General features: G+C 41.6%; 1 protein-coding gene across 1 annotated transcript; it reads left to right on the top strand.

The window, feature by feature from the left end:
* Positions 1-1,316: 1,316 nt before the first annotated feature.
* On the top strand, positions 1,317-4,163 carry LOC135552344 (trypsin-3-like; the record flags this gene model as incomplete). Its single annotated transcript, XM_064983912.1, has 5 exons — positions 1,317-1,480; positions 1,862-2,023; positions 3,002-3,093; positions 3,516-3,652; positions 3,924-4,163. Coding segments are annotated over 5 exons (705 nt in total), but the record flags the coding sequence as incomplete, so codon positions are not given.
* Between the last annotated feature and the right edge of the window lie 8,350 nt (positions 4,164-12,513).

Here is a 12,513-nt window from a genome sequence, read left to right on the forward strand (position 1 = left end):
ACGAGTTTGGAGGGTACTATGGTGTTAAATGCTGTGCTGTAGTCAATGAGCAGCATTCTTACATAGGTATTCCTCTTGTCCAGATGGGTTAGGGCAGTGTGATTGCGATTGCGTCGTCTGTGGACCTATTGGTGCTGTAAGCAAATTGAAGTGGGTCTAGGGTGTCAAGTAGGGTGGAGGTGATATGATCCTTGACTAGTCTCTCAAAGCACTTCATGATGACAAAAGTGAGTGCTACGGGGCAATAGTCATTTAGCTCAGTTACCTTAGCTTTGTTGGGAACAGGAACAATGGTGCCCCTTTTGAAGCATGTGGGAACATCACACTGGGATAGGAATTGTTTGAATATGTCTGTAAACACACCAGCCAGCTGGTCTGTGCATGCTCTGAGGACGCGGCTAGTTGGAAGCCTATTGTTTATTCTTATGCTTGGAATGTCATACAGTAGATACCATGATGTGACTCAGAGGAATATGTGTGAATCTGAATTATCCTATGTTATTGAACACCTTTTTTACAAATTACTGCACAGGCTCATGTTTCAAGGACTGTTAAACTCTTAGGACATGCTATCTAATTTGTGTCCCAAAATTTCCCAAGGCTACTCAGAAGTACATTTAAACAAACACAACTAATATGATAAGGGCAGAACTGATGAGGTTATCTGAGTTGACATAATATTCCTTGCTGACCCTGGCTAGAACAGGAAAGGAGCACCCAGAACAGTATTTATTTATAAATAAAAATAATGTGCTCATATATACAGTATTCCTATACGTTGCAAGTTATCATGTATTATGTGAGAATATGACTTTTTGAGTCACTTAACACACACAATTACTTCAGGTGTCTAGGTAAATGTCAAATTACCTGAGTCTATAGTTTATCTTTACGTTTGGAATGTCATACAGTAGATAACATGACGTGGCCCCTAGTTGGAGGCCTAATGGTTCCATACTACACCCATATTGAATTAGGTGTTCTGGAGCCATATGCCCTATTCCCAGGAAGAACTGGTTTTAACAGTACCTTGAAAAAGTGGAGATAGCGTGGAGTGGTACAGTATATATAGCCTTGGTTGTGGGAGCGCCATACGTTCAAACAAACATGAAAGCCCTGATTCTTCTGGCTTTGCTCGGAGCAGTATGTAAGAAAAACAAATCACTCTACAGGAAAGTGGACTGATGTGCCTATCCTTGTTAACTAAACTGTTTTAAAAATCTTCTTTATTAACGGATCCATCAGCTTATGGCTCTTATTATCTACTCTTCTGGATGTAAGTATGATCGGGCTTAACTCAAAACCTGATTGTTTCAGTTGCTGCCCCGGTGGAGGAGAGGGATGAGAAGGTTGTCGGAGGGTATGAGTGCCCTGCCCACTCCGTGCCCTACCAAGTGTCTCTGAACGCTGGCTACCATTTCTGCGGTGGCTCCCTGATCTCCAGCCAGTGGGTGGTGTCTGCTGCCCACTGCCACAAGTCGTAAGTACTGACAGGGCTTTATTAAACTGATGTAGGCCTATTTGATGTCAGTGTTTTAGCCTTTAATTGGGCCCACTTGTTATAGACTATAACAAGCGGGACACAGTCTTTCTTGGTAAGATAATCATATGGTCAAGAAAGAGTCCGGTATAATAGGTGATGTTGGTCAGGTAGTAGTCTAAATGTATTGTTTACTACAGAACCACATTTCAATATATGCCATTTCACAGTCGCTTTTTTCCAAAGCGACTTACAAGTAGCGTGTGCATACATTTTCGTATGGCTGGCCGACCGCGGGACTTCACACAATCTTAGATGTTTACTTTACTTTTCATTCACTCCAAAATTACGGATTTCCTAAAACCCTCTCCTGATCCTCAGTCGTATCCAGGTGCGTCTGGGTGAGCACAACATCCAGCAGAATGAGGTCACTGAGCAGTGGATCGACTCCGCCAAGCTAATCAAGCACCCGAACTACGACAGTTACACCCTGGACAACGACATCATGCTGATCAAGCTGAGCAAGCCTGCCATCCTCAACAGGTGAGTAATGAGCAGTGTTGTGGAGTAGTGAACTACATTTAGTTCAACTAGTAATTCTGTGGTCGTTGAACTAAATAAAATATAGTTTGTGTTTTCAGTAGTTAATTACTGTTTTGCCATGTAGTGGTTGAGCAAACTACTGGAACTGCACTACTCTTCTTTCTAAAATAACATATTGGTTGTGTTTTCAGTAGTTAATTACTGTTTTGCCATGTAGTGGTGGAGCTAACTACTGGAACTACACTACTCTTCTTTCTAAAATAACATATTGGTTGTGTTTTCATTAGTTAAATACTGTTTTGCCATGTAGTGGTGTAGCTAACTACTGGAACTACACTACTCTTCTTTCTAAAATAACATATTGATTGTGTTTTCAGTAGTTAATTACTGTTTTGCCATGTAGTGGTGTAGCTAACTACTGGAACTACACTACTCTTCTTTCTAAAATAACATATTGGTTGTGTTTTCAGTAGTTAATTACTGTTTTGCCATGTAGTGGTTGAGCTCACTACTGGAACTACACTACTCTTCTTTCTAAAATAACATAACAGGCAAGAATTGACATACTTTCTTTTTTGGCATCAGACTTGTCTAATTCTCACTTTTTGTATTTAATAGGCTAAATTACACATTTTGACTGGCAATTTGTAGTCTATAACATTTCATATTTAGATATGATAATTTTTCACGGAGTAGTTTGATGTAGTGCACTACGTTTTCTAAGTAACTAGTTAAGTAAAGTGTATTTTTCTTAAAGTTAGCTTTAATGTATCTTAACTTCTTACAGCGTGAAGTAATTGGTAGCTTGGTAAACTATATTTTCAGAGTAGCTTCTTTAAGTCTTGAAGATCCTTTTTTTGTCCTTTTATCAATTTATAAATAAATATGTATTTAGTTAGGCCTATGCCATTTGGGTTTCAATATGTACCGACTGCTGCTATTTAGGTGGAATATAACATATGAACATGAACTTTTCAGCTACGTCCAGACTGTGGCCCTGCCCTCCCGCTGCCCCCAGGCCGACGAGAACTGCCTGGTGTCCGGCTGGGGCAACACCATCCCCAATGGAAGTAAGTGAGAGGCTGGAAGCTAAACGTAGAAGTTGCACCTAACCGTAGGCTTAGGATGTGACTAGCCAACCCACAATCTTAAACGTAAAACTATTAGGAGAATACAAAATAATCCTGTATTAGTGGTTATGGGCCCTTTCTACAGTTCCATAACTATGCCATGATAAAGAGGACACACACTACAGGGGAAATCAGAGGGGATTGGGATTTGAAGTTAATAAGTGCTTTCTTTGATTAAAGCAAATTTACTTGAAGGGTATGCTTTTTTTGTGTACATGATGCATAACATTTCAAACGCAAATGGTCCAGGGCTGACTTGAATGCACACAACACAGCACCTCTCGTGCAGAATACTGTATGTTGAATGAGAGGCTGTGCAAGTGGGGCATAGCATATTCATTGATTTATTTCTGCTTTGCCAGACAGCTTTCCTACTAAACTCCAGTGCCTGAGGCAGCCCATCATCGATCACAGAATCTGCGAGAATGCTTACCCCCATCTGTTCACAGAGAACATGGTATGTTCCGGATTCATGCACGGAGGAGCCAGCAGCTGTCAGGTTAGTCGGCCTAAACCACTGAGAAAAAGGGGGTGGAGATACCGATATAGGACTGTTTGACTATACTATAAGGTTCAGCCACAGCCTTTTCCTGCTTTCATTCTTCACCCCCTCTACCACTTGTATTGATAGTATTCTCTAACCGTCTACCCAACACTCTCCTTTAGATTGTCTTACTACAGTCTCCTGAGAATATTCACTTTAATTCTGACCTTTTTATCCTCTCCCTCTCTGCCTTTCTCTGTGTGTGTTTGTGTGTGTGTGCACGCAGGGGGATTCCGGAGGACCCCTGGTGTGTAATGGTCAGCTGCAGGGTGTGGTGTCCTGGGGTTACGAGTGTGCCCAGGAGGGACACCCCAGTGTCTATGCCCGCGTTTGCCAATACAACAACTGGATCAGCAATATCATGAGCAGCAACTAAACACAAATACACAGTGTTGTACACACACACATGTACTGTAATGCTCAGACACTCATTCAAGGTCACACTAACTATGCCAATCAGAAACATTCACTCTACCTCTGAGTTAACAGACAGTGTATCAGTCAATACGTTGGGATACTGTGCAGCACTCTCACACCCTGTCAGTAATATACCGTTTGGAACACACACACTATATCCCGTGCAGACTACAGCCTACCCCCAGAGAAGTTTAGGCTATATCTATGAAATGAACTACAATAAATCCTATCAGTGTGTTTTTTTTATCTTCTTCAAAATGATTCAAACTGTTCTTCAAAACACAGACAGGTACAACACATTGTGATGGGAACAGCATGTGAGCCACACAGTTGTTGGGGGGGGGGGGTGTTGCGTTTTCTCAACATTTTGTTTCACAGCAGTCTGAGAAGGTGATGTTCACAGACAGTCTAGTTGATACTATTGGGCTCCTCCTTTCAGGAATACATGTGGGCATTTTCAAAGAACATGTTCTAAGAGACCTGAGCTGTAGCCTGCAGTATGTTACCCCCCAAATGGCACCCTATTTCCTATTTAGTGCACTACTTTTGACCAGGGCCAACAGGACTCAATATGTCAAAGTAGTGCACTATATAGGGAATAGGGTGCCATTTGAGATGCATTCCAAGCCTGTCACAAGGGATATCAACTATTGTCTGTTTCAGGTTGTTAATTAAGAATAGGTTGTAAGGGGAAAATGTGCATTACTTTAAGGTTTATATAAATGATAGGTGTGTACAATCCTGTTACTCTGGATGTGTAAGTTGCTGTTTTCACACAACTCTGTACCTAATTCATCACGGCTCTGCACATCTCGTGTTCTTACCCCCGTTCTCTATACTCTGAAACCTGCATGTTCAGAACGAGGTGTCTCTGTACTGAATGAAGTCTCTCCTCGTCCTCTATTCTAAGAACAAACAGTTGTTAGGACTTGCAGGAGAACACAGAGGACTCCGAATATAGATATCTGTTGGTTCGGCACACTGAGATAGTTGTGGTGGATGAAGGAAACGTAACAAGGTTGGGCTATATAAGGCAAGCCTCAACTCAGAATCATTGGGAGCTCAACGAATCAGCTACGGGTGGGTTGTTGACCAGCTACATTATTGCAATAATTAATCGATTGTTGTTTGAAGAAATGACAAAGTCTCTCTCACTTGATTAGGATTTTTCACGACAAGGTTCACTTGCAGTTCAAATGGAGGTCAAAGTGCAGGGAAAACATGACAGGAATGTGTGTTTCTCTTCTATCATACTTCTTGTGAACTTCACTCACTGCTTGTTGTTTGCAGAAGGAAGCTGTAAATAGAGAGACATAAGTTGATCAGTATGGTACACCCTTCTAACCTCCATCTTAACTCCTCCTCCATATTTACTGGATTGGTTCAATAGTGCAGAAGAGAACCTCCCCAGAAAGAGAGAAACGCCGCTCAGACATTTATTTTTCGCCTGCTACGTTAGGTTATGACCCACCTGACCAGCAATTCTATCTAGCTCTCTTTGGCCCTGAGGAATGAGTCTTCGCCCCCTGCAAGAAAGAACAAATAACAAACATGATAACATCAACCAGTTGCGTTAAAGTGTCACTAAGAGGCTATTCATGAGCCTATTCAACATGCAATTCAATCTAGTACAGGATTACCTAAATGAACAACAGAGACGGAATGCAATATGACATTTTATTAAATAGTTTGGGGAATGGCTTCGTCTCCAGAGGAAGATCCTCTGAGCCAGAGGATATGATGGAATGTGGCCCTATGCCGGGCTGCTGGGAGAAAGGAGTTCCAATGACAGGCCTTATAAGGTTATTATACACTGCTCAAAAAATAAAGGGAACACTAAAATAACACATCCTAGATCTGAATGAATGAAATATTCTTATTAAATACTTTTTTCTTTACATAGTTGAATGTGCTGACAACAAAATCACACAAAAATGATCAATGGAAATCAAATTTATCAACCCATGGAGATCTGGATTTGGAGTCACACTCAAAATTAAAGTGGAAAGCCACACTACAGGCTGATCCAACTTTGATGTAATGTCCTTAAAACAAGTCAAAATGAGGCTCAGTAGTGTGTGTGGCCTCCACGTGCCTGTATGACCTCCCTACAACGCCTGGGCATGCTCCTGATGAGGTGGCGGATGGTCTCCTGAGGGATCTTTTTTTTTAACCTTTATTTAACTAGGCAAGTCAGTTAATAAGAACAAATTCTTATTTTCAATGACAGCCTAGGAACAGTGGGTTAACTGCCTGTTCAGGGGCAGAACGACAGATTTTTACCTTGTCACCTCGTGGGTCCTCCCAGACGTGGACTAAAGCATCCTCCAACTCCTGGACAGTCTATGGTGCAACGTGGCGTTGGTGGATGGAGCGAGACATGATGTCCCAGATGTGCTCAATTGGATTCAGGTCTGGGGAACGGGCGGGCCAGTCCATAGCATCAATGCCTTCCTCTTGCAGGAACTGCTGACACACTCCAGCCATTGTCTAGCATTGTCATGCATTAGGAGGAACCCAGGGCCAACCGCACCAGCATATGGTCTCACAAGGGGTCTGAGGATCTCATCTCGGTACATAATGGCAGTCAGGCTACCTCTGGCGAGCACATGGAGGGCTGTGCGGCCCCCCAAAGAAATGCCACCCCACACCATGACTGACCCACCGCCAAACCGGTCATTCTGGAGGATGTTGCAGGCAGCAGAACGTTCTCCATGGCGTCTCCAGACTCAGTCATGTCTGTCACATGTGCTCAGTGTGAACCTGCTTTCATCTATGAAGAGCACAGGGCGCCAGAGGCAAATTTTCCAATCTTGGTGTTCTCTGGCAAATGCCAAACGTCCTGCACGGTGTTGGGCTGTAAGCACAACCCCCACCTGTGGACGTCGGGCCCTCATACCACCCTCATGGAGCCTGTTTCTGACCGTTTGAGCAGATACATGCACATTTGTGGTCTGCTGGAGGTCATTTTACGAGGCTCTGGCAGTGCTACTCCTGCTCCTCCTTGCACAAATGCGGAGGTAGAGGTCCTGCTGCTGGGTTGTTGCCCTCCTACGGCCTCCTCCACGTCTCCTGATGTACTGGCCTGTCTCCTGGTAGCGCCTCCATGCTCTGGACACTATGCTGACAGACGCAGCAAACCTTCTTGCCACAGCTCGCATTGATGTGCCATCCTGGATGAGCCTCACTACCTGAGCCACTTGTGTGGGTTGTAGACTCTGTCTCATGCTACCACTAGAGTGAAAGCACCGCCAGCATTCAAAAGTGAGCCAGGAAGCATAGGAACTGAGAAGTGGTCTGTGGTCACCACCTGCAGAACCACTCCTTTATTGGAGGTGTCTTGCTAATTGCCTATAATATCCACCTGTTGTCTATTTGCACAACAGCATGTGAAATTTATTGTCAATCAGTGTTGCTTCCTAAGTGGACAGTTTTATTTCACAGAAGTGTGATTGACTTGGAGTTACATTGTGTTGTTTAAGTGTTCCCTTTATTTTTTTGAGCAGTGTAGTTGGAGGTGGAGAGTTGTTGTTCACTTTTGCTGTATCACAGCAAGAAAGAGAACATGAGTAAGTTTGACATGTAAATACATCCCAAGATTTATGACCACAAAAAGGTGATAATTGCAAGATTTAGACCGTATGTGAGAGGAATATGCGTTATTGTGCTCATAGGTTGAGGTAAATGGGTGAATGACAGTCCCCACGTGGTTAATAGAAAAGATTAGGAGAGATATGACGCTATGCTAATGATGATAACGTTTGTAACTTCTAACATATACACTGAGTATACCAAACATTTGCCCTCAGAACAGCATTAATTCGTCGGGGCATGGACTCTACAAGCTGTTGAAAGCTTTCCACAAGGATGCTGGCCCATGTTAACTTCAATGCTTCCCACAGTTGTGTCAAGTTGGCTGGATGTCCTTTTGGTGGTGGACCATTGTTAATACACACGGGAAACTGTTGAGTGTGAAAAACCCAGCAGCGTGTCAATTCTTGACACAAGCAAATGCGCCTGACAAACAAATTATTTCAACGCTTAAAAATCCTTCTTTAACTCATATCCTCCCCTCCATCTACTCTGAATTAAGTGGATTTAACAAGTGACATCAATAAGGGATCATAGCTTTCGCCTGGATTCACCTGATCAGTCTATGTCATGGAAAGAGCAGGTGTTCCTGATGTTTTATATACTCAGTGTACATTCCCACTACGCACATAGAATAGGAACCTGTGACTTATATTATGCTTACTGTATTCAGTTAATGTGAGCATTCAGACCTGCGTTACTGATTGAACTTTTGTAAACTACATTTCAATCTACAGCAGAGACGGAATGCAATAGGACATTTTATTAAATCGTTTGGGGAATGGCCTTGTCTCCAAGGGAAGATCTTCGGAGCCAGATGATGTGATGGCAGGTAGCTCTATGCTGGGCTACTGGCATCGAAACCCTCCAAAAATAATATAAGTTACTCACCAGGGAGAAGCAACAATTGGATCTTAAGAAAACAATGATTCCTTAGATGTAAAAGATATGTATGTGAAGAATAGAACTAAAGAGAGATTATGCTGTAATGGAAAGTATTATATGAATTTTTTCAATGCTGAGCGTGACAATCAAACATTTGCTGATGTGTTTAGATGAAATGCCACGTATGCTTGTACATAGAACCCAATCACGCATGTTGTATTGATAAAATGAGACGGTTGCTTTGCATCGAACACAGGCATGCATGCCGTAATGCGAAGTGATAGGGATATGTGCCCCAGAGTGTCTGACCCAATGTTGGTCTGCTGAGTGGCTTGCACTGTTACATTTGAGAAGGTGCAATAATGAATGGCTGCCATCGTTATGGAAACTCGACAAGTGGTGTTGCCAACTACTGTGGTTGTTCAATTCTGAACAAGTGACCAGTGTGGCGTTGAGGTGAATGATTACACTGTTGCATTACTTAAAGGTGAGAAGTAAATCAGAATTTGGAAAGTATAGAAGAGAGACGAGAAAAAGGATGATGTGGAGCATCTGACCTGCCCCCTGAGCCCACTCAGACACTCTTGACACCTATCCCAAATGGGAACTACAAATATGGCTCATGCGCACAGTGTAATAGCACTATAAAAACATCCTTCTTCAGACACCCACATACAGGTGGAAAAATCCCTATTAGGGGTATCATCTCATGCAAGACCAAGGCAGTAATCTATCTCATCACCTGTTCATGTGGAAAAGCCAACGTAGGACAAACAAAAAGACAATTAAAACAACGCAGAGCTGAACACCGCAGCTCAATCAGGTGTAAGAGCATTGACTATTCAATAGCAGCTCACTTTGTTGAAGCTAATCATCCCATCTCCTCCCTCAAATACACAGGCATTGAGCATGTTGCTCTACCAAGGGGGGGAGGTAACATTGAGATTCTACTACTACGAAGGGAGGCTTACTGGATATTCTCTCTAAAACATTGACCCCTAGTGGCCTGAATAATGACTTTGATCTCAGGTCCTTCTTATGACCACATTTTCCTTTATGAACAAGTCTTATAAATTGAACATTTATTTTTTACAGCTTATTAGCATATACCTAATACGTTCTCCCTGTTGATGATGATCATTATATATTAAGGTTGAACCAATATTACATGTAACAAAAATGAAATACGAAATTATGTGAAATTGAATGAAACAATATTGTATGTTGACGCTAATATAATGTACAGTATTCCATTATGTTTCTATATGATAACAATAGCATAATATATTTAATATGCCATATAATATTTTTATATTTTTATAGACTTAGCCTATATGCCATAAATTGTAAGGCTGTAAAATGTATCTGTAAAAAATGAACACGTATTAAACGTGTATGGCTTCTGAGTTTGTTTTTGTTCATTTAAGTTTATTGAAAAGTTTGTGTTCACAATGCAGCAAATGATAACAGAAAAGTAGTGCCTGATATTTGTCTAGTATAACAAAGATGTAAAACAGAACATTTATTAAAAATGGTTAATGTGCCATTAAATTGCCCCCAAATGATATGAAAGCCATGCTGCTAACGCAAAGTAAAAACAAGCTGCTGTGAATATGAGGGGGTGCCCAGTGCTGGTGTCTTTAATGGAGATGATTTGTGTACTCTCCATTCATCCCCTCTTGTAGTGTTCAGTGGACAAACTTGCCATTTTCATGGTTTTTAACTTTCTCATCCTGAGAAGGAAGAGCAGTTCAAGCACTAGCATATCACAATTCATAGAGAGATGTGGACAAAAGTGAGCGCTGCCCCCCAAATACAACCCCGCCCTTGCACAGGCATGCAGGTCAATCGACAGAGTAAAGCTTGTTGCAACCTTGAAAGAGAAGTTGACTATTTTATAAATTGATGTTAGATGGTGTTGTGTAAAAAGAAAAAAAAGAAAAGAACTGTAGATTCTTCAAACAACAACTTTATTATAATATTTCCAAATCTTGAGCAGTTAACAATTACTCAATGGTGCAGAGCTAAGGGCCCAACGAACAGAGTTGGGTCTCAGCTTTTATAAAATACAACCTCTTTTTCTACGTGACAGTTAGCAGATGTGTGAGAGTCTGGTGGGAACATAGCGTGCAAACAAATGATAACGTCAGTTGTGTTACCCCTTTCTGCTGATATCTAGGTGCTGCTCAAGCTAGCTCCTGTTCTTCTCATATCGCCACACAGCTGTGTCCTTGACAGATACCAAAAAAACATGATATACCAAGACTCTGGTCACCCTCAAACGGCTCTTAGCTGTACGCCCAGACTTACGACTAGGCCAGACAAAGTCAGATTGTCTCAGTGTAATTGTACTTTTCCACCATAATGGTTTAGATGAATGACAGGTGAGCTCTTAACCCATTCATGTCCAAAAACAGAAATGTATTATTTCCATTGGTACATATTTCTTATTTTTTTATCAGACAAAGTGTTTGTCTACAATGTGAGTTTATGATATTGTACTATATTTAGTCTTTGGACAGATGGGGTTACTAATCAAGCCATGTGAATACATGTTCAAATCATCAGATCTTAGTGATTGTTAGTATATAGAAAAAAAGGTGCTATCTTGAACCTAAATGGGTTCTTCGGCTGTCCCAATCGGATAACAATTAAGAAACATTTTGGGTTCCATGTAGAGACCTTTCTACAGAGGGTTCTCCACGGAATCCAAAACGGTTCTGCATGGAACCCAACAGGGTTCTCCTATGGGGGCGGCAGGGTTGCCTAGTGGTTAGTGCGTTGGACTAGTAACCGGGTTGCAAGTTCAAACCCCCGAGCTGACAAGGTACAAATCTGTCATTCTGCTCCTGAACAGGCAGTTAGCCCACTGTTCCTAGGCCGTCATTGAAAATAAGAATTTGTTCTTAACTGACTTGCCTAATTAAATAAAGGTTAAAAAAAGAACACTTTTGGAACCCTTTTTTTCTAAGAGTGTATACATGAAAACAATACCTAAAGAAATCCACTCACAGTCTCTTTCACACACACCCCCAAGGATCTATTTTAACAAACATAATGCAATGGTAAATCTTAGTACTGGCTGTGTGGTGTGTCAGAAATATTTTCACACCCTAAATGATGGGTGCAGTAGCTGGTGATGGCGCAAAAGGGCTGGGTTTTGATGAATAAACAATTTTTGGGTGTGTCAAGGCTTGGCCCCTCACTGGCCAATCAGAACGTGCTCAATTGCTTAATATGTAGTTTCTTCAAGTTGTGTATGTACAGTTGAAGTCGGAAGTGTACATACACTTAGGTTGGAGTCATTAAAACTAGTTTTTCAACCACTCCACACATTTCTTGTTAACAAACTATAGTTTTGACAAGTCGGTTAGGACATCTACTTTGTGTGTAACACAAGTAATTTTTCCAACAATTGTTTACAGACAGATTATTTCACTTATAATTCACTGTATCACAATTCCAGTGGGTCAGAAGTGTACATACACTAAGTTGACTGTGCCTTTAAACAGCTTGGAAAATTCCAGAAAATGATGTCATGGCTTTAGAAGCTTCTGATAGGCTAATTGACATCATTTGAGTCAATTGGAGGTGTGCCTGTGGATGTATTTCAAGGCCTAACTTCAACCTCAGTGCCTCTTTGCCTGACATCATGGGAAAATCAAAAGAAATCAGCCAAGACCTCAGAAAAAAATTAATACCTCCACAAGTCTGGTTCATCCTTGGGAGCAATTTCCAAACTCCTGAAGGTACCACGTTCATATGTACTAACAATAGTACGCAAGTAGAAACATGGGACCACACAGCCGTCATACAACTCAGGAAGGAGATGCGTTCTGTCTCCTAAAGATGAACGTACTTTGGTGCGAAAAGTGCAAATCAATCCAAGAACAACACCAAAGGACCTTGTGAAGATGCTGGAG

The sequence above is a fragment of the Oncorhynchus masou genome, chromosome 13, assembly GCF_036934945.1.
Source record: "Oncorhynchus masou masou isolate Uvic2021 chromosome 13, UVic_Omas_1.1, whole genome shotgun sequence".
Lineage (NCBI taxonomy): Eukaryota > Metazoa > Chordata > Actinopteri > Salmoniformes > Salmonidae > Oncorhynchus > Oncorhynchus masou.